The sequence below is a fragment of the Rattus norvegicus genome, chromosome 12, assembly GCF_036323735.1.
Source record: "Rattus norvegicus strain BN/NHsdMcwi chromosome 12, GRCr8, whole genome shotgun sequence".
In the NCBI taxonomy this organism is placed as follows: domain Eukaryota; kingdom Metazoa; phylum Chordata; class Mammalia; order Rodentia; family Muridae; genus Rattus; species Rattus norvegicus.
The window spans coordinates 11,104,962-11,127,117 of NC_086030.1; the positions used below are offsets into that span (position 1 = coordinate 11,104,962).

At 47.9% G+C, this 22,156-nt stretch overlaps 1 protein-coding gene and 3 long non-coding RNA genes across 6 annotated transcripts in view; 2 read left to right on the forward strand and 2 right to left on the reverse strand.

Moving 5' to 3' along the window:
- Positions 1–3,820, forward strand: part of LOC102554603 (uncharacterized) — a 49,403-nt gene extending 45,583 nt beyond the window's left edge. Inside the window, exon 4 of one of the 2 annotated variants that reach the window (XR_005491789.2) lies at positions 2,825–3,820. This is a non-coding gene — a long non-coding RNA (uncharacterized LOC102554603). Of the gene's footprint in view, positions 1–289; positions 1,384–2,824 lie in introns of those variants that run through there. The other variant, XR_005491790.2, reaches the window with a different exon arrangement.
- Rpl35al1 (ribosomal protein L35A like 1) lies at positions 3,559–4,093 on the reverse strand. The gene is made up of 2 exons (XM_017598483.3): positions 3,935–4,093; positions 3,559–3,866 (listed from the first exon to the last, which is right to left on the reverse strand). The coding sequence occupies exons 1-2, from the start codon at positions 4,026–4,028 to the stop codon at positions 3,628–3,630; spliced, it is 333 nt and encodes a 110-aa protein (XP_017453972.1). The 5' UTR covers positions 4,029–4,093; the 3' UTR covers positions 3,559–3,627.
- A 6,118-nt stretch (positions 4,094–10,211) lies between these two features.
- Positions 10,212–11,152, reverse strand: LOC134481258 (uncharacterized). The gene is made up of 2 exons (XR_010056695.1): positions 10,680–11,152; positions 10,212–10,433 (listed from the first exon to the last, which is right to left on the reverse strand). It is a non-coding gene; the product is annotated as an uncharacterized LOC134481258 (long non-coding RNA).
- On the forward strand, positions 10,429–12,907 carry LOC102554734 (uncharacterized). 2 transcript variants are annotated; one of them, XR_595244.4, is made up of 3 exons: positions 10,429–10,662; positions 11,025–11,254; positions 12,292–12,907. It is a non-coding gene; the product is annotated as an uncharacterized LOC102554734 (long non-coding RNA). The 2 variants fall into 2 exon arrangements; XR_005491791.2 differs by having other exon boundaries at positions 11,077–11,254.
- The last annotated feature ends 9,249 nt before the right edge of the window (positions 12,908–22,156 follow it).

Genomic DNA, 22,156 nt, shown 5'->3' on the forward strand with positions numbered 1-22,156 from the left:
CCTGGAGGCCCTCTGATCCTGATTCCTCTAGCAAGCCGGGGTAGCACGGTTTAACTCAGGCCTGGGAATGACCTTTACTGTCCACTCATAAATCGCTGACTGTGCCCTTTACACCCAACCTCACCAAAGTATAAGGCTTCAGTGTTAGAAACCCCCCGCAGACAATAGGCTAGGGAGAAAAGGGACCTACTTGGAAGAGGGCGGTTTCCGCAGGAAGTCAGTTTTGGTTGCCTGCAGGGCTGTTTAAAATACTTAACAGCGGGCCTGCCCAATCCCATATCTTCTTCAGGGCGACCTGGCACTGCTTACTGTGGTCCCCTGCTGAGCCTCGAGTGACGTCCTGGGGAGGTGTGGAACACTGATGCTCATGTCAGGCTCCGTGGAGCAGGACCGCAGCCAGCCCCTGTGACATCTATAAAAGGCTGCCCCACCCCCGCACACCTGGTCCTCACGTGGAGGTGGCCATGGGAACCTGAGGGTAGTGAGTCACCAGGTGGGAACCCGAGGACAGTGGGGGACCTTTGCAGAGGCACAAGCCCAGCATCACGCGGTGCCAGACAGTGCAGAGGACCCTTTGTCACGTGATTCGCAGACGCCGGTACAAATCTCTCCTTGGACTGAGTAGGTGCTTCTCTGCGTGGGGGAATGCTGGGCTCATCCTCTGGAACCCAGAAGGCCGCGATTCCAGAACCGCTGCTGACAGAGCGGAGGAGGCTCCCCACCTGCTGGACCAACCGCTGACATCCATGTTCTCAAAAGGGCTGAGTCGCTGGAGCAGCTCATTTCTGCACGCTGCGGTTTCGACTTTCCTCCAAGTGCATAGCTGTATGACATCTGAGAGGCAGAAGTCAGGCTGTCCCTGGTGCCAAGACAGAGGCTGAGATGACATGCATTGTCCCTGGAAGCCTGCCTTCTTACAACCTCCTGGGAGCATAGAGGGACCTGCCTGTCAGGCGTCTAGCCTGGTGGGGAAGCCCCTTCGATTTCCATAGCCTGAAAATTACCGTTCTGTGCTACGGGAGCAGAAGAGTTTCGTTCCACTGTTTTTCTGTTTATTCACTTTTATTCCGAACACTCAGAGGTAGCTTAAAAGTCCACATGTTAAAATTTTCTAGAAAAGTCACAAAGTTGTGGCTTCCCGGCCCACTCTTACTTCCATCTCTGAGTTAGTTGTACTGCCCGTGTTTGGAGCACTCGTTCGTAAACAATACATTTTAAAAGCTGTGTCTTTCTTAATTTAGAGACTCCTGGTGTTGCTATGACAGTCGAAGAATAGCTTTCTCCCTCCTCAGGCCTTCTTGCCTCGCAAATTTCCTGAATTTCCTCCTGTTTTACCTGCCCTCCATCATGAGATTTAATCTAATTAAAAAATATATTTATGTGTATGGATGGATTTTTTTTTTTTAACCTTCATCTAAGTGCATCATGTGCTTGCACTACCTGTGGAGGTCAGAAGAGGGCGTCAGATCCCCAGAACTAGGAGTTACAGATGGTTGTGAGCGGCCACATGGAGGTTGGGAACTGAACCTGGGTCCTCTGCAGAAGCAGCCAGTTCCACTTACCCATAAGTCATCTCTCCAGACCTCTAACAATATTTTATGAAGCACTACAAAAGAATAAAAGTGCGCCTGTTGAAACTAGGATGGTAAATATTGTCAATTTGATAGGATCCAGCATGATGTAGGACACAGGCCACTGGGCAAGCCTTTGAGGGCTTATCAAGATTTGTTTACTTGGGGGTTGGGGATTTAGCTCAGTGGTAGAGCGCTTGCCTAGCAAGCACAAGGCCCTGGGTTCGGTCCCCAGCTCCGAAAAAAAGAAAAAAAAAAAAAGATTTGTTTACTTGAAGTAGAAGAACACCTTACTTGTGGGCAGCACCGTACAATGGGTTGGGATCCTGACTGAGTGAACAGGAGAAGGCGAGCTGAGCCCTCCTCTCTTCAGTTGTGCTTGATTGAGCGTTTTGCCACAGGAGTGAGATAAAGAATTAACGTCACAACGTCTTCTGATTTTTAAGATACTAAAATAAACAATAAAAGGGCATTTTAGAATATCGTGAGCTATGCTGTTCACATGTGATGAAATCACCGGTCGTATTTGTATTTTGACTAGGTATTATCTGCATCAGGCTGGGATTGCATTCCCACTTACATACATACAAACCTTACACATATACGCACATGTATACACACACACACACACACACACACACACACACACACACACACACTCCTGGAACTTGCCATCTAGATCAGGCTAGCCTTGAACTTGTGGCAATCCTCCTGCCTCTGCCTCTGGAGATAGTTTGCTGGAGCATCTATTATAGATGTGTAACCAGCATGCTCTGTCGGCCATATCTTTTGAACTGTGACTTTTTTTTAAATTAGGAATTAATCTCCAAGGTCTTTCCAATATCACACACATGCTGGTCCTCTCCATGGCCTGCTTCTCTCTGATGACATCTTGTACTGCCATTCTGTGGTGACGTAAGACTGGGTGTCTTTGGGCCCATTTCACTCCCTCAGAGCTTTCACCCATCCTTGTCCTCCGTGTTGTGTGCCTTGTTCCCTGGGGCTTGTGTTTTCTTCCTTGGTTTGTTTTCATTTGGGTGTGGTACACACAAAAGGTAGAGGCAGGAAGATCAGGAGTTCGAGGGCATCCTCAGCTCCGTGGTGAGTTCAAGGTCGGGTTGGACTACCAGAGAGCCAGACCAAATAGAAACAAAACAGGCCTTTGTTCTGGGCTTATCCTGAACATGTGTGGAAGGTAAGTAAATATTTTTAGTGGCTTTGCTAACGTTTGTTCTGCTCTTGCTTGCCTGCAGGCAAGGGTAATTGGCCTTCTTTAGGAGACCTCCCTCAAACTCCTAGTGATGGCGGCCGACTCTCAGATGATGATTCCTGTGGGCCATTCTGCAGCCACCTGAGTGTTGCCAAGGGACTCCTGACAGGTGGTTTTCTGTGGCTCTTCGATCCTGCTTTGATCAGCTTCCCGAGTCAATTCTCCGCTATTCACTACAGGACATAAGCTTTCCTGCTAAGCATCATGGGAGGCAGGGGACCACCAATTGCAAATTTTTCATCTGCTTCCAGTGTGTGGCAGGCCAGCTCTTAGCTGTGCCTAGCGAACGTTCTTGGGCCCTTGCCCAATTCACAGTTTCTTCCCCAGGCTGAGCAGGGACAGAGGCACAGGTACACGCAGGAATGAGAGGGATCGAACACATCTTTAACCTGTTTGTTTTCAGTGTACCTGCACTGCACTCGTGTGGCGAAGAGGGAGCCCCTGTCTGTTCTTTTCTGAGGTCCCGGTGGTTCCGTATGGACATCCTTCCCATGAGGTTAATGTTTTCTGTTAAATGAATCCACCCACCTGTTGTGTTACTGAGGGCAAAAGCTGAGGCCTTGCACGTGCCAGGCAGAATGCTCTATGGGTAAGCTACACTTCTAGCCCAGTTAATTGCTTGTTTCAGGCTATTTGAACCTGTTTCTAGATAGGGGGTGTCTCAGCCCTTGGCACACGCCTTTAATCCCTCTAACTGGAATACAGACACACCCTTAGTACTCATCTTCTTTTTTTTTTTTTTTTCAAGAGCACAAATCTACTTTTATTTATTTACTCTCCATTAGTTTAAATCCGGGATGGGTACAGCATCACACGGATTCTGTGTCCAATGGCCTTTGCAGGAAGGTTGCTTCGGAATTTGGCACGAACCATGCCACTGTTTCCATGGGCCCGAGTTACTTTTCCCCAGATCACTCTGGTTTTGTTTGGTTTGCCTCCAGGAGTCACTGTATTGTTTTTTGCTTTGTACACATAAGCACACCTCTTGCCTAAGTAGAACTCAGTTTCATCTCGGGCATAAACACCTTCAATTTTTTTTTTTTTTTTGGAGCTGGGGAAGCGCTCTACCACTGAGCTAAATCCCCAACCCCACCTTCAATTTTAAGAAGAGCCGTGTGCTCTCTTTGGTTCCGGAGGCCTCGCTTGTAGCCAGCAAAAATGGCCTTGCACCACAGCCTTCCAGACATACTTGTTTTTTTAGAAGTCCTGTTCCCAGCAGGCCTCCAAAGACGCCAAGATGGCGGAAAGAGGAGTACTCATCTTCAATCCCAAACAATGAAGGTAAAGTCAGTTTGCAGGAGGAAGCACCCATGTTTCAAAAGGGATGTCTAATTGAGTGGCAGAAAAAGTGATGAATCAAAGAAAGATCTGACAGAATAGGATACGCCCAGCTCTCAGGAGAAGAGAAAGGAAAAGGAAGCTCCTTAAGGGAGAGACAGACAGTACAGGAGGAAGAGAGGACAGCACAGGAACACAGTGGAGTTCATGGAGAGCAGCACCATGGAGTTGAGAGGGAGAGTGGAGCAGCGCAGAGAGGGAGAAGGAAGCAGTTTTCCTGAGAGAGTTTTACAGAGACAGAGTGAAGAGAGAACAAGCTACACACAGGGAAAGACAGAACGGGCCGAAGAATGAGAAGAAGGAAGATTAGAACATATTGCCAAAGCTAGTGTGAGGTCAAGCAGAGCAGTTCAGTCAGAGTTTGAGAGAGAAGCCGCTTTGAATCAGTCAGCTGGGAGAGGAGCTTGAGTCAGAACAGCTGAGTTGAACCAGCCACCCAGAGCTCAGAAAGAACCAGAAAGGGTGTGTTTACTCAGCAGTAAATCTCAGAGGCTGATAACTTCTAGGCCTAGATTAGATTGTATGGAGGCTGGAAGCTTCCAGGACTAGGCCTGGGTTATCAGACTGAGGCAGTAAGCTTTGAGGACGACAGTTACATCAGGAGAAGAAAAGTCACGTCTACAGTTGGTCTTATTCTTCTGCATTGCTATTCTCCTGTGTGTGGTTAAAAATTACCTCTGCTGCTGCTGGGTCTGCTGTTTCTCTTTGTGGATGATTGGCAAATAAAGGAAGTTTAAATTGGACACGGGGATGCGTGCCTATAATCTCAGCCTTGGGGAAGCTAAGGCAAGAGGAGCATGAGGACAAGGCCAGACTGGGTTATACATGGGAGATTCTGCCTGAAAAAAGAAAAAGAAAAAAAAACAAACAAAAAAAAAAAAACAAAAACAAAAAACAAAAGCAAAAAGCCCCCCCCCCAAAACAAACCAAAACCAAAACCCCTCCAGAACCCCAAAAAACAAAAAGAAGACGTGTACTGGAATGTTCAAGGATACCTTGGTGATCTTGTTGACTGTTGGTGAGACCTTTGTGCCATTCCACCATGGTCGGAAAAGCAGATGGGCAATCCAGCTCCCTGTGAAGACGGGGAAACGGCAAAGTTTTTGCAGTGGCTCTGTAGGCTAGCGCAGGTCAACGCAACACAGACCTGGAAGAAAGAATCGCAATTAAGGGATTGCCCCCATCAGATTGGTCCGCGGCATGTCTGTGGGGTGTTTTCTTGGTTGCTGATTGATGTCAAAAGGCCCAGCCCACTGTGGGCGGTGCCATCCCTAGGCCGGCAGGCCTGGGCTATAGAAGAAAAGTGGGTGACTGTCCAGTAAGCAGTGTTCCACAATGGTCTTTGCTTCATCCCGCGCTTCTGGATTCTGACTCCAACGTTTTGTTTTTGTTCTTGTGTTTTCCCCCCTTCCACAGCAACAGGCAACCAAGCTAGAACAATAGCTAATCCAGTTTAATTTTTGAGGTGTGCACCTCTGACCTCAACATCTCTGACCGAGTTCTGTCCCCCAACACTGCCGAACCCAGGCATTAGACCTCGACGGGAGTTTGGACGAGGACGGACAGCACAGCATGGATCAGACGGAATGCTTGTGAAATTATAGTGAGAAGGAATGATTCTGAGACAAAGTGGGGCTGATTCGTGTGAGGAGGCAGCGGGTGAGCGGGTGAGCCGGTGAGCGGCGTGCGTGCAGAGCACTTGGCCACGCTGAAAGCGCTTCTTAAGTCAGGCCTTGTGGAACAGTGGCTACAGCGAGGCCTGGAGGCCAAGGGAGCTGGGCTGGAAGCCAAACCCCACTTCACTCTCCAAGTATGAGCCCGCAGGAGGTTGAATTTCCTACCACTCATAGTTTATAGAACTGGAGAAAGCCGTGGATAAAGTCTACTTGTGTGGTTGTGGGGGGCGGGGACCAGGTGATGGTAATGAAAATTGATGTTGTCCTTCCTTTTCTTCGTTGCTTCGTAATTCCCAGTACCGTAAAAAGAAAAGGTTCCTGCGTAACAAGGAATGTGTACAAATCTTGTTCTGGTCAGTGGGGACCGGAGCGACCCCTGGCCTGTGGTTCTGTCCCTGCTTAGCTGATGAAAGCAGGAGCCAGAGACTCTGCTAGGCCTGTAGACGGCAGCCTGAGCTGCTCTGCTGAGTCACTGTCTGACAGTGACAGGGCACAAAAAGTACCACAGGACTGCAAACTGCTTTGTGCTGTAGGAAGGATAAACATCACGGAAGCCACTCTTTCTTAAAAATAGAAAATCCTCTCTCCTTCCCGCTAGTGTGTGTGTGTGTGTGTGTGTGTGTGTGGGGTGGATAAAGGGGAGGGAGACACCCACACCTATAAAATAAAATAATTTAAAAATAAGTTATGTGGTGGTTTTGTTATTATTGTTTTTTTTTTTTTCTTTCTTTCTTTTTTTTTTCGGAGCTGGGGACCGAACCCAGGGCCTTGCGCTTGCTAGGCAAGCGCTCTACCACCGAGCTAAATCCCCAGCCCTGTTTTTGTTTTTTAAGACAGGGTTTTCTCAGTGTGGCCCTGGCTGTCCTGTAACTCACTCTGTAGTCCAGGGTGGCCTCAAACTCAGAAATCTTCCTCTGCCTCCCCAGTGCTGGGAATAAAGGCACACACTGCCACTTCCTGGCTTGTGTGTTTTTTAAAAGTAATCTAAGTCTCAGAAGATAGGGTAAGTTGCACTGACGTCTGCCACCGAATTTGCCAACGGTGCATAAAGCAGAGGGAAAATGGCCTGACTCCCCATCCTGTGCCCAGACTTAGCCACCATGTAGAGAAACCTGTGACTAGAAGTCTATCTGTGTTCCCTAGTCTCCTTCCCATGTCTGCCCAACCAGGGTACAGGGAAAAAGCCAGCACCATGTTTGCCTTCCAGATGCTACTTGTCCCATCAGGATACCCTTTTCCTCTCCCAGCATCTCCTGCGCTCACAGTGGCCCCAGTGCCTGGTGTCCCTGAGTTGTGCCTCTGCAACATTCTATTTATTTATTTATTTATTTATTTTATATATGTGAGTACACTGTAGTTGTCTTCAGACACACCAGAAGAGGGCATCAGGTCTTATTACAGATGGTTGTGAGCCACCATGTGGTTGCTGGGATTTGAACTCAGGACCTCTGGGAGAGCAGTCAGTGCTCTTAACCACTGATCCATCTCTCCAGCCCCTCTGCAGCGTTCTTAAGCAGGCAGACGCGATGCCAAAGGAGACATCTTTGGCTGGGTGTCTGGCGTTACGCAGGGATTTGGGGGGTTAATCCCAATAGTGTCTGTTGTTGGAGAAGAGGAAAACAGTTGTTCTTTTGCTTGCCCCACCCCCTGCCCCCTTCTACCCTGGAAAGATGGAGACAGAGGAGACTCCAGCAGGTCCAGTTAGCCTCTTAAGGAGTACTGGGTTCACCTCAGACCTCCAAAGTGGACGCCTCCAGGACAGTTATTCTGCAGCCTCCTTCCCCGGTCCGTCAGCTCAGAGACAGAACTGTCCTGGGAAAAGCTTTATTTTTCTTCTTATTATACAAACAGTAACCTAATTTTAAAAGTATAAGTCCAAGAATTGAACCCAGGACCCAGGAGGAAAAAAAATAATTATTTTTATTCTTTAATGTCTAGGGGTATTTTGCCCTCACGCATGTCTATGCACCATGTGCATGCAGTGCCCACAGTGGCCAGAAGAGGGCACCAGATTCCCTGGAACTGGAGTTCTGAGACATCATATGGGTGCTTGGAGCTAAACGTAGGTCCTTTGCAAGAGCAACAAGCGCTCTTAACCACTGAAACATCTCTTCAGCTCTCTCTCTCTTTTTCTTTTTTTTCAGAGCTGGGGACCGAACCCAGGGCCTTGCGCATGCTAGGCAAGCGCTCTACCACTGAGCTAAATCCCCAACCCCCTCTTCACCTCTCAAGTTGAACATTTTGATACATTAAGTCCTGGATCTGATATCCCTACACCCTGTATTCAAACAAAACATTTAAATTTGTGGTGCTAGGTGTCAAATCTATTGAGGCCAACACTCCACTACTGTGACCCATCCTTAGACCTAAAAGAGTTCTTGTTTTTGTTTTCAGAGTGCAAATGATTCCCTTCCTGCTATTGGTTCTGCATTTGCAAGGATCACCCTGCATTTGGAAACTTCCAGTAAGGATGTAGCACCGGCCTGATGCTCTCATGTTGTCTTAGGGTTTTATTGCTGTGAAGAGACACCAAGGCCAAGGCGACTCATTTTATTGGGGATGGCTTATAGTTTCAGAGGTTTAGTCCATTATCATCATGGTGGGAAGCAGAGCTAGTGCAGGCAGACTTGGTGCTGGAGAAGGAGCTGAGAGTTCTACATCTTGCTTGACCCAAAGGCAGCCAGGAAGAGGCTCTCTTCCGCATTGGGCGGAGCTTGAGCACTAGGAGACCTCAAAGCCCGCCTACACAGTGACATACTTCCTCCAACAAGAACACTCCTACTCCAACGGAGCCTCTTAATAGTGCCTCTTCCCTTGGGCCAAGCGGATTCAAGCATGCGCGCTACCAGCCTCCAGCAGGACCGCATGCTCTCACTTCCCTTCAGGTCTCACTTCATGATTACCTGAGGCTGTGCACCTCCTCAGGCATCTACTAGGCCATCAGCGTCTGTGAGTGGCTCTCTGAGACCAAGGTTTGGCACTTCTGCAGTAGGGGCAAGTCTCGCCTTGTTGCCTGTTTCTGTTTAGTTCCATGAGCTAAAAATAGATTTACCTTTCTTAAGTGTTTAAAAAAAGTCGAAAGAAGAAAGCTAGTTAATGGCATTAAAAAAAAAAAAAAAAAAAAGAGGGTGTCCATAAATAGAGTCCATTGGAACCCAGTCTGTTTCATTTATTTCTGTCCCAGTTAATACTATTCGTGGCCGTCTTCCCACTCCAATGGCAGTTGTGGGTGGCTGTGCTGGACACTACGTGGCTTGGAGAATCCTTAAAAATATTCCCATGAGGCCCTTCGCCTGTCTCAGAATTCAGTCTTTCTGGGCTCCACCCCTTTGCTTTCCTCATGGTGCTGGTAGTGGCTGTCTTGATGAACCTCAGTCCTGAGATGAGAGGGCTGTCTCCTTCCTCCCGGAGCTTGTCAGGTCCTTGGTGGTCGAGCTGCTTCAATTAAGGCTACAGATGGAAGACAAGGAAAAAAAACAAAAAAAAAAACAAAACAAAACAAAACAAAACAACAACAACAACAACAACAACAACGACCCCACACCAAGTCTGGAAAGGAGGGAGGTGTCAGCTTGGGGGTGGTTGCTGGAGGATGTCAACAGACCACCTCCCGATGTGGTCACAGTATTTAAATCTCCTCTCTTTTAGCTCTTGACAATTGCTTGTCTAAACTAAACAGTTGGCCTACTGGGGGAACAGGTGACCAATCCAAGTGTGTGTGTGTGTGTGTGTGTGTGTGTGTGTGCGCGCGCGCGCGCGTGTGTGTGTGTGTGTGTGTGTGTGTGTAAGTAAGTAATGCAGTTCAGGGACATGAATGAAGAGAGGACTTCTTGAGGGGTGTAGGGGACCAGGAAGAAGGCAGGAAGCAGGATGGGGCACAGTAGTAGGAAGGAAGGCGAGTAAGAACAAAATATAATTACACGAGCTCACAAGAAAAGGTCACAATTGTTGGGGTAGAAATCTCGGCTCGCGTCCGGACAAAACACAACAGGCCAACATGGTTCCATGTGGAAAGATTTAATGAGAGAAGAAGAGTAGAAAAGGAGATGAGTAAAGACCGGCCGTGAACACGTGGCGGGAAAGAGGGAGGGGAATGGGGAGACAAAGGACAAAGGGGAAGGGGGGAAGAGGGCAAGAGCAAGAAGCAAGAGAGCAAGAGAAGAGAGAGAGGAGGGGGGCAAGCAGCCCCTTATACAGATAGCATCAGGCATAGCTGGCTGTTGCCAGGTAACTGTGGGGCGGAGCATATCTGGCTGTTGCCAGGTAACTGTGGGGGTGGAGCTTAGACAGAATGGCAACCACAATGAAACGCATTAATTTGACTTTCAAAGTAACTGAGAGAAAAAAGGTATTTACAAATAAAGTTTCATGGCATAAAATTGTTTTTTAGGAAAAATTTTTGGGTCAAAACCTGGGCCCTGGAGACCTCAGTGATCTTGTAAGCCTTCTTCTTTGGTGTGGTCTTCATCAGGAAGCTTTTAATCGCCAGTCCTGTCTCCTCCTGGTCATTGGACGGTTGCTCTGTCTCCAATCCAATTCCTCAATCCAGACAGTACCAGGAAGTGAGGAAAGAACTCTCTGAAAAAGAAAGACAAAAACGGGTCCTAGAAATCTACAGGATCGGACTGGCAGGCATCATGACACATAGCCTCTCTTAGCCACAAAGGTCAAGTGCGAGCAGGCCTTTTGGCCCTGCCAAATGAAACCTGTGTTCAGTACCAGTGAAATAGGATCTCAGTCTTGCCAAAGTTGAGAGATATGGAGGAGAGAGCACACGCAAGCCAGTCCCTCTCTGTCCCTGGCAAAGGTGAGACTCGTACCAACCTTTTTCTGTTTGCCGAGGGATGCCTGGTGGCTTCCCTCTTCTTTATGGTCAGAAAATGTATGGTCATCATTTTCAGTGATGTAAAGTCAGTGCGTAACCGGGAGGAAATAAACGTAGTGGCTGTGGAATGTGTGGTCTATTGTGTACTGAGGAGAATTGGAGAGGCCTTTTACAACAGGAAGCCCAGGATGGATGGCAACTTGTAGCTAAGTAATCAGTGTGGTATTTCACTTCAGTTGGAGGGAGTCCGTTCCCTCCCTCTTAGCCTGGACCTGAGGAGTAGATTTTCCCTAACCACTTATGGCTGTCATGTTTTACAGTGATGTCTATGTGTTATGCTTCAGGTTCTCAACATAGAACAAGGCTTACCTCTTCTTAATACGTCCCACAATCCAGCCAGCAAGAAACAGCCAAGAAACCCGTGATGTCCCTGAGGCTGCTGGGAGTCAACACCTTGCCAGGGGGCCAGCCTGGCTTGCTGGAAAGCATTTGCATTGAAATAAAAAGAGACAAACAATGACAAATAATGGGGCTCAGGAGTGATCTGCGACAGTCACCTCCCAAATAAAACTAGGTAACATTATATATGTTTTTAAAACGTTGCTTATTACTTTGTCTCTGTAGCCAGGAGGATCAAAGGCCTCTGATCCACAGTTTATCTATACCCCACATCCCGGGCCAGTGCTTTTGTATCTTGAGTGTGCTGACTTGAGTTCACATCAATCAACACAACTATTTGTGACTTTATAAGCAGAATCACATTTCAGAAAAGCCCAGCCTTAGGGCTGGAGAGATGGCTCAGTGGTTAGAGCACTGGCTGCCCTTGCCAAGGTTTGGTTCCCAGCACTCACGGGGTGGCTCACAACAATCTCTAACTGCAGTTTCCAGGTAACTGGACACACTCTCTGGCCTCTGTGGACAAGAATACAGTATTTTCCCCCTTTGTGATTTTTTTTTTCCTGGAGCTGGGGACCGAACCCAGGGCCTTGCGCTTGCTAGGCAAGCACTCTACCACTGAGCTAAATCCCCAACCCCACCTTTGTGATGTTTATGACTCTTAGAGTCTGAACTGCTGACACAGTCATGAAGTGTCCTGGGTAACCAGCATGTGCGTGTGTGCATATGTGCGTGTCTGTACAGGGTCTCCTCATATATCTTAGGCTGTCCTCAACTTTGAAACCTTCCTGCCTCAGTCTCCTGGGTACTGACTTAGAAGCTAGCAAGGCCAGCTTGGTTTGCATTTTCTCCAGTGTTTATTTGGGTCTACATCCAGTTTTTCAAGCAAAACGCAAACTGCAAGGTGAGGTAATACACTGTGGAGTGATACTTTGAATCTAGGGTTGTACTTTTTTTTTTGGTTCTTTTTTTCGGAACTGGGGATCGAACCCAGGGCCTTGTGCTTCCTAGGCAAGCGCCCTACCACTGAACTAAATCCCCAACCCCGGGTTGTATTTTTTAAAGAACTAAGATCCTTTTTAAAAGGACACCTTGAATGTTTAACTAAGAATCTGTCTTTCTGCATAAATATATTTGCAAATCTGAAAACAGTCTTTTATTAGACCAAACATCTTTTTAAAAAAAACCCTTTCCTTTAATATGTTATTTTTATAGGTGCTAAAAGAAACAGTGAGGTGGTAATGAGAACAGACACTTGTTGACTTCCAGCTCTGGAGGGAACACTTCTGATTGTTTTCCCATGAAATACCCGTTTTCCTTCTCCCAACAACTCAAGAGAATCTGCTGTTACTGTCTCACTCCTCCTACATCCAACGAAACCAGGGCGGAGTGCGGACATCGTTGCCAAGGTCAGGACGCCACCCAGGTTCAGGCAGCTGCGGCTGGCTCAAAGGGCTTGCCCTCCGCACACACTGCAGCTCATTCACGGGAGCGTGGAAATCGAGAGAAGCAGCAGCCCAACTGTAATTAGAGGCCAGAGGAGGAGACGCGGGGACCCGCTCAGGATTTATGCCTGAGCGGTGGCGATGTGGAGCAAGTCCTCTGTGTAATGAAGATGCCACATTCTAATGAGTTTGGGAGAAAGGAGAGTCTGTTAGCCGGAGGTCTATATTTGGATCTTTATCTGCTGATATGATGAAGAGATGAAACTTCCCGATTGCTCTCCCTGTATGTGGGATAGCGGATTGGAAATTCTTTTCAGGATGCACTCCCCAAACTCGGGCTGATGGACCTGGTTCAGGTTTTCATTAAAAACTGCTCCCATACCTAACAAGGTCTTCTTTTTCACCTTCATAGCTAGGAACTCTCCCACAGGGGGTCTGGAGTTCTTAAAATATTTTTAGGTTGCCAGGTTTCTTGTGTGGGCTCTCCAGAAAGCCAATTTTCTTTCTGAGCCCTCACGGCCGTCCAGTTCTGTCTTCTACCCCCTCCCTGGATGACCATAAAAATGCTACCTAATTACTGATTTTTGGGGGGGTCCCCGAGGTATTGGTCTATAGGGTACTGTATATGCTATAAACCTCCTCACACGGGAGGGAAGCCTTCGCCATGTAAATCTTCAGGCCTCGTAATAGGATTCCTCTGTAATTGTTTGCAGCCGGATGCCAGACAGGGTCAAATGTCATAATTCAACGTGCCCTGAGCATCTCAGAAGGGAACAGAGAAGAGGGCTGTCTCTTTGTGGTGGTGCCCATCTCTAAGGAGAGCTCCCTAAAAGTCAAAGTCTCTTCACCTGCGGTTCCTTCATGCCTCATGGGAGAAGCAAATCCCAGCAGGACTAGGTAAGAGACTGTCCTTAGTCCTGTGAGGCACACTCAAGCCCAAGTTCAGAGCAGTTGTCCGAAATTTTAGCCAGGGTACTTTTTTTTTTCTTTTTTTTCGGAGTTGGGGACCGAACCCAGGGCTTTGTGCTTGCTAGGCAAGCGCTCTACCACTGAGCTAAATCCCCAACCCCGCCAGGGTACTTTCTAACAGTGTATTCTTTAGAAACAATGTAAAAGTTTTTTTCTTTTTCATTTTATTTGTACCTCTTCGCCAGCAAGTGCACTAAGTATGTGCAGTTCCTTAAGAAGCCAGAAGGCGGCGTCAGATCCCCTGGAACAGCAGTCACAGACGGTTGTGCGCTGCCATGTGGGTAATGGGAAATGAACCCAGGTCCTTTGCAAGGGCAGAACGCGCTCTTAGCTGCTGAGCCATCTCTCCATCTCTCCAGGAAAAAAATTGAACCTCGTCTTCCTCCTCCTCCCCATTCTTCTACCCCTCCCCTATCTCTCTTTCTTTTTTTGTAGCCCAGACTATGTACCTAAGGCTGGCCTTGACCTCTTTGATCCTTCAGTTTTCCTTTTCTAGGTGCCGAGGTAGCACCATTCCTAACTAGAAACTATTCTTTAAAAACATAACACATTTATATCTATAATGTAAATGTATGATTATTTGGATCAACTCAAATGTTTCTAGGGAGAAACACCATATATAAAACATAATACAGTGGGGGTTGGGGATTTAGCTCAGTGGTAGAGCGCTTACCTAGCAAGCGCAAGGCCCTGGGTTCAGTCCCCAGCTCCGAGAAAAAAAAGAAAAAAAAAAACATAATACAGTGTAGTTCAATGGAAGACATTAAGAGGAAATACTGCATGATCATTTCTTTGTTACGAGGCGAGGAAATTAGATAACTAGCCATTTGTTGGCTACCAGTTTATCCTCTAGGATTAAAACCAAGTTACATACATTTTTAATGTTTAGAAGCTGGAGATATGGTTCATTGGTTAAGAGCACTAGCTGCTCTTACAGAGGTTTGGGGTTCGGTCCCAGCATCCACGTGATGACTCACAGCCATCAGCAACTCCAGGTCCGGGAGATCTTACGCCCTCTTCTGGCTTCTGCCGGTATTGCACAAATGTGGTCCACACGCTTACATCCAGGCAAAACATTCATACGCATAAAATAAATCAATCTAAAAGAATCCTAGTGTCTGTGACTTGGGAAAGACCGATGCATAGATCTGAGGCTGTTGGTACGAGAACAGCGATGGGGAGAGAGGTGTGTGCATTACCCCAGAGTTTTCCATTGCATTAGCTACTGTATCTAGTACCCTGGAATTAACCACACTCCTCTCCAACAGGGGCAGGTTAGACCGGAGGTGCTGCTGTGTGGATCATGAGTGTTCCTTTCAAGCACGGTGGCTAAAAGCTTCGTCCCAAGTCTGTGGCATTATTGGGAACTGGTGGAATGTTTAGGAGAGGAGACAGGGAGGAGGTTAGGCCACTGGGGAACTTGCATGGCCTTTGGAGGCGATATTGGGACCTCGTCCCCTTTTTTTCTGTTGCTGCTTCCTGGATGTCATGAAATAGGCAGGTGCCTCCTGCCATGCCATGGTGTGCCAGGCCTAAAGCAACATGTCCAAGTAGCTGTGGTCTGAAACCAGGGAATCCACGAATCAGAAAAGCCTTTCCTCCGTTTAAATTAATCATTTCAGGCCCCTAAAAATATTTTTTGGGGAGCGGGGGGATGCACATACCACTACACATGTGTAGAGGCCAGAGATAAGCCTCCAGAGGATTTCTTTCTGCACGTGGGCTCTGGGAACGGAAGTCACGTTCTCAGGCACTCTAGCAAGTGGCCTTCCCTGCTGTCTGGCTGGCCCGACTCAGGGCAACAGAAAGCCGCCCTGCACGGGAGCCCTGCTGGAAGTTTAGGGTCACTGTGGTTCTGGCTCAGGTCCGGTTTCTGGATCTCTTTCCCAGGTGACCTCGGCCATGCTAAGTTATGCCCTCTGGATATGCATCAAGAACCCCTCCCCCCCCCCAGAACGACAAGTTATGTTCTTTTAAAAACTGAGATCAGTAGCCATGGAAAACCCAAGTGTGGTCTCCATAGCAGCAGTCCCTACACATCAGAGTAGACCAGAGGCTTTCAGTAGTAAATCCCAGTTCTTCCCCGACCCAAGTCTTAAGTTACAATAGGTCAGTGTGATGGAGCTGGCTTTGAGGATCTCCTCTGACAGGATTATTATTAGTAGAATTATTATATTAGGGCACGTCCGTGAGGTGATTTCCAGGGGTGGTTCTGTCATGAGGGCTTCTCCCTGCAAATGTTTCAATCCACGGATACAGGTGTGTGGTAGCGACAGTAGGCGCTGGGGCCTGAGAGGGAGAAACACAACACCGAGGATGTGTCCCAATAGCTAGGTCTCAACCTATTCCTTCTTCCACTCCATCTCTCCTCCCTGTTTCCTGGTTCTCTGTGAAGCAAGCAGATGCCATCTGAATCATTCTCCCATCGCCATGATAGTCTGTCTAAGCACATTTGAACCGGAAACCTATAGAATTGAACCCTCTAAAACCACTGGAGGGATGGGTCGGTGGCGAAAAGTGCTCGCTGCTCTTCCAAGAGAATCTACATGTGATTTCTACCAAATCTACAAGGTGGCTCATAACCCCCTCAGCCACCTGTAACTCCAGTCCCAGCGCCCTCTCTGGCCACCACAGGCACTGCATGCACATAACGCATATATACATACATGCAGGCACTCATTCACACGAAAATAATGAATTTTTTAAAAAATTATTCATTCCTGCCTTTAAGTTTTTCTGTCAGGTATTTTGTCACAGCGATGGTAAAAGTCAATCATTCAGGGTACAGTCTAGACACCTATTTGCCTGAAGTTCCCCGAGGGCTATAACAGCAAGACTCATGCACCCCATCCCGACAGTGGCCATTGTCAGCCACCTTCAGAGTTGACAGACAAAGGGAGTTGTTTAATAGGTAGTAACGTGCTGCCAAATGACTGCGTGGCTGCAATGAGATGCACTGCAGGAGCAACGAGAGGGCACGTATTGCACCCAACAGTTAGAAAAAAACGGCTAACACTTGACACCTCTGGCTAAGGTCTGGCGCACAGCACCGCACACACAGCACCTGTGATGTCCCCACAGCTGTGTTCATCTTCTCTAAGGAAGGAAAGGAGGCTGCGGGTGGCCGGGTAACTGAAGCCAAGATCGCAGATCGACAGCTAGTATCCTTGGGGGAGAATCCAGGTGTCTAGCTGTGGTTGCTTTCATGCGCCAATGTTTGTAGCGGGGGTGGGGTGGGGGTGTGTGTCTGCAAACCCCAAGGCCAACGGGGTGTTGATCCATGGGAAGGAGGAAGGAAATCTGGTTCAACGCGACTCTACTGACTTGTTGATTCAACTTTGAGTGTCTGACACCAGGTTATTTAAGCACAGTGCAATTGGGTGAAAAACATTTCCTTGCTGACAGCAAACTTCATCCTGTATGCACAATAAAGCTTAACGTGTCTGCGTTGAAACTCTTTGTAAAGCACATGTAACGTCTTCCATGAAGATGGGTGACTAGAGGGCTGGGAGTGGATGTGACCTGTGGCCTGGTGACATTTGTGCCATCTGTGTTGGCCTAGAGCACATCAGACCTTCCATCACGAGCTTGTCTTTCTCGTCGAGCTATCTGTAGAACCCATCTTTATAGAAGAGAGGCCCTCGTGTGTTTACGATTCTTGGTCTCTCTGTGCTTACCGAGAGCTCAGGGCCTCCGTATGTCCCACAGATGCTGTGACAGATTAGAGTCACCAGCAGCTCCTGTCATCTCCGGACAGACACACAGCGGGCCTTGCTTTCCTTGGCTACAAAATGGGGGGCCTAGTACTCCCGAGAGCTGAGGGTAAAATGAGCTGAAGAGCACAGCCCTGTTGAAGCTACCGGGACTGGGAATCAGAAGGAAGTGACGTCAGTTTGAGGGATGCTTCTGTCCCGCCCCGCGGTCCGGTTATAGATGGTCACAGTGTGAAGTGTTATGTACAGCATTCTCTGCGTCTGTTTTTGGGCTGGTCTCTTCACTTCTCTGCTAGACTGGGTTGAAGAACTGACCTCAGCTGACTGGGCTCCCTAGGGTTAAAAAGGTATCTGAGGGGAAGACACTGAGTCTATTTCAGTTTCAACTGCCTCTCCACTGCTGTATTCAGGGATTTTTTCTGGCTTATAATAGCATCTGGGCATGTCCTTAACACCCTTCAAAGTCCACAGTGTGCCCTCTTACCCCATGTGGGCTGCCCGGGGCTATTTTGGAGGGCCAGGATTAGCAATGGGGTGTGTGTGTGGGGTGTGTGTGTACTGAATCAAAAAACAATCTCTTTGAAAGAGCAGGATCCTCCCTTGCAGTACACAGGACCTTCTGTCTGAGTGCAGACCTGGGTTAGCATAGCAACGTCTGAGGTTTATAAGAGTTGGAGGGGTTGGGGATTTAGCTCAGTGGTAGAGCGCTTGCCTAGCAAACGCAATGCCCTGGGTTCGGTCCCCAGCTCCGAAAAAAAAGAAAAAGAAAAAAAAAAAAGAGTTGGAAACAGGGAAATAACTCAGGGGCAGGATGCATGAAATGAGTTCTTTTTAACGTGCCACTGTCGGTGAGACATCCCGCCATATTTAGTTATAGGTGTAAGGTGTGTTTTCAAATGAGAAATGTCCGCCAAAGGCTGGGGTTTTCCCCCCGAACACTGTTGCCAGTTGGTGGCGCTGTTTGGGGGAAGTGTATCAGCTTTGCGGGAGGAAGTATGTCACTGAGGGTGGGCCTTAAGAGTCTAAATTCTCTTGGGGTTGGGAATTTAGCTCAGTGGTAGAGTGCTTGCCTAGCAAGCGCAAGGCCCTGGGTTCTGTCCCCAGCTCCGAAAAAAAGAAGAGTCTGAATTCTCACCCCACTTGCAGTTCGCTCTCTCTGCTTTCTGACTGGTTGTAGGTGCAATCTCCCAGCTGTCTAGTCTGACCGCCTCTCTTGTCATATAGACGCTTCCTCTGGAACCACAAGCTAAAATGCACCCTTCCTTCTCAGGTGGTTCTCAGCCCTGGTGTTTTATTCCAGCAACAGAAAAGCGACTATTTCAAGATGGTTAAATATGGGCCATTTCCACATATTTCTTATTTAGGGCCATAGAGCACTTTCCGTGCAATACTGTGTGCACAATAGATTTTCTTTAAATGTTGAGAATTTTATGTTACTTATATGTTCGTCTGTCCATTTTATATTTTGAGTTTATGTCTGTCATTGTAATGGGGCTGAGGGCACAAAAATCGTTAAGAACAGTCGCTATTATTAGACACTTATTAATGCACCAGGAAAACAGAGAAGTGAGCCAGGAATTAAAATCAGTATACACTGGGACTCGGGAGATGGGTCCATGGTTAAGATATCGACGGCTCCTCTTTCTTTTTTCGGAGCTGGGGACCGAACCCAGAGCTTTACGCTTGCTAGGCAAGCGCTCTACCACTGAGCTAAATCCCCAACCTCGACTGCTCTTGTAAAGGACCTGGGTTTGATTCCCAACACCCACGTGGCAGCGAAAGACCCAGTTACTCTGGAACTAAAGCATCTGGTGCCCTCTTCTGGCTTCCGTGGGTACTGCATGCACGACGTGCACTTCTATGTAGGCAAAACACCTATCTACAATATAAACAAGAAATAAAACCTTGAAAAAAATGTAAATTTCTGAGTGTGATATAAGGATGATGGGGGAGGCATGGGTGCTATGGGGTGCAAGAAAGAAGACCAGGGATCATGTAAGGTCAGTGTCCAAAAAGAGTCTTTCGAGGCGAAGAGATGGCCGAGTGAAATGGGTGCGAACATCTCCAGGGGCCAGCGGCGTTCTGAATCCATTCTAGCACGAATACCGCGTGGTACCTAGCGAGGGTGAATGCAGTTTTGTAGACCTCGTGTTTGGGCAGATGTTTAGGCCCTCTGCATGCATCTCTCGTATCTAGGTCTGAATTGAGTCCATGGGTTGACAGCTTTTAAAACAACATTGTTTGAGTGCTGTTGCATAGACCGCAGAAGCAATGTGACCGGGTTCACATCTGAGCTTATTATCCTGGCCCTGCGTGCGGGAAAGGTTTGACGGTTAGCACAACAGCAAGCGCCTGGGCTGTTCTCCTTTACAAGGGTAAAAGCAATGCTGAGAAAGTCAAGTCGGTGGGAGAGGGAGCACAGGACTCTAAAGATCATGGATCTGCCAAGCCCGCCCTCCCAGTGCTGCCTGCAGACACTGGGATGAGAAACCAATCTCTAGTCTTCCGAAAGCAGCTGTGGTGTGGGCCTGTGAGGGAGGGCTAATCGCCATCTTTAACCATTCCTCCCTGGGGGAGACAGACTGGGAGATGGCCAGCGAACCTCCATCTCTGGGTGTCATCCCTCTCCCTTGAGTATGCACCGGGTCTGAGCTGGCTTTTACCCACAGACCTCAGAGAATCGGCTTCCATGAATATCCTACCTCGGAGCCTCGCTTTCGTCTGCTTAGAAAGTCTAGTTCGCAGCTGGGTTTGGTAAAACAAGTCGCCATGCTATGAACCACTCCATTGAAGACACTCCGACAGCAAAGAAGTGAGAGGCGCTCTGGCCCGTAGCCAGAGAGGTACATGCCAAATATTGACCGGAAGTAAAGGAGGTGGGTTTTTTTTTTCTTCTTTTATTGGATTTTTTTTTTTTTTTTTTTGGTTCTTTTTTTCGGAGCTGGGGACCGAACCCAGGGCCTTGCGCTTCCTAGGTAAGCGCTCTACCACTGAGCTAAATCCCCAGCCCCTGGATATTTTTTATTTACATTTCTGTTTTCGGAGCTGAGGACTGAACCCAGGGCCTTGCCTAGCAAGCGCTCTACCACTGAGCTAAATCCCCATCCCCTTTTATTTACATTTTAAATGTTATCCCCTTCCCTGGTTTCCCTTCCAGAAAACTGCTATCCCATCCCCATTTCCCCTGCTTCTATGAGGATGCTCCCTCACTCACACACCCACACCCTTCTACCTCCCTGCCCTGATATTCCCTACACGGGGGCATCGAGCCTTCATAGAACCAAGGGCTTCTCCTATAGATGCCAGACAATGCCGTCCTCTCTTACATATGTGGCTGGAGGCATGGGTCCCTCCCTGTGTACTCTTTGGTTAGTGGTTTAGACCCTGGGGGATCTGGGGAGGGGGTCTGGCTGGTTGATATTGTCGTTCTTCCTATGGGGAGTTCTTTAAGCTGGAAGAAAAGGACTCAATAAGAGACCACCTGAAAGAAAACCTCATGGTCAGACTCGGAATGTCTACAGCTGAGACGGTGATGTGTATACGTCAGTATGCCTACTAAATACTAATTTAATTATTATTAACTATATCATATGAAATTTAATAAAGCATCAGATGCCTAACAATTTGTTATTAAAATATTGTTAATAATAATAATTGAATATAGTAAAACCCCATGCTAAACTAAAAAGGACACAAAGCCCTCCCACTAGAGAAAACTACTTAACTGCGAGGGTAAGAGAGTGAGGAAGGGAGAAGGGCCCTACAGAAGGAAGACGCCATTAACACATGTGTGGGGGTGGGGGGTGGGGGAAGCCCTCATCCGTCAGTGATAACCTTCAGTGTAACCAGAAGAGCATTATGTACGTATGTTTATACGTTTACAAAAGAATTGTATCTGTTTGTAGCAATTAAAGTGAGTGTCCCAAATCCCTGCTGACCTGCGTGGGCGAATCTCAGAAGCACGTGACGCCGAAGGAACGGAAAGGCAACCTTAAGGAAGTGGGGTTTAAATTGGGCGTACCGGTTGGGGATTTAGCTCAGAGGTAGAGTGCTTGCCTAGCAAGCCTAAGGCCCTGGGTTTGGTCCCCAGCTCCGAAAAAAAAATGTCCTTAAACTGGGCATACCGGTCTAACTTTTTTTTTCTTTTTCTTTTTCTTTCTTTCTTTTTTTTTTTTTTTTTTTTCGGAGCTGGGGACCAAACCCAGGGCCTTAGGCTTGCTAGGCAAGCACTCTACCTCTGAGCTAAATCCCCAACCCCCCCTCCCCCCGGTCTAACTTTTAATCCCAGCACCCGGGAGGCTGGGTAGGTGGGTCTCTGAGTTTGGGGCAAGCCTGGTCTACATAGTGAGTCCTAGGTCAATCAGCGCTACACAGCGAGACTGGCTCAGTCCTTAGGTCACGGTGAGCGCTATTGATAGCCAAGTGACACAGGACGGTCAACTTGAGCAAGGTGGGGTATGATAATAATTATGGTTATAAAATGATTATAAATCTAACTAGATAAGGCTTGACAGCAGGCAAAACATCATTATTGGATGTCTAGAATATAGCAAATATTGTGGCTGTAACAGGCATGCCACTTTAAGCAGCTTGGGTCTGTGCTACCTAGGGAGAGGCTTGGTCAAGAGAGCTTCAATCCAACCTGGACTGCATAAGCCGTTTCTGTAGTAGATCTGCCAGCCGGTGCCTTAGCTGCAGCTAGTTAGTTCATTTTAGTTCCGTACATGGATATCCACTCCCCTGTGATTGGAGCAGAGACCCCACTGGGACTGTGCGCTCAGGCTCTCCCTGCTACAGGACCCAACTGCAGCCTTCCGAGCTTCTCGTAAATCCAACACTAAAGGGCACTGGGGTCTTGGGTCACACAGCTATGCATTCTGTCGTGCATGGATTTGACCTTGCTCAACAGCCTCTTGCGTGGTTAGGCCCTCATCCCGCAGGGAGCGTTTTTGA

Excerpts from the sequence above, each read along its gene's own strand:
- Rpl35al1 (XM_017598483.3), bottom strand. The coding sequence starts at position 4,028 with ATGTCTGGAAGGCTGTGGTGCAAGGCCATTTTTGCTGGCTACAAGCGA. Across the intron at positions 3,867-3,934 it reads GGCTCTTCTTAAAATTGAAG|GTGTTTATGCCCGAGATGAA; the intron begins GTGGGGTTGGGG and ends AAAAAATTGAAG.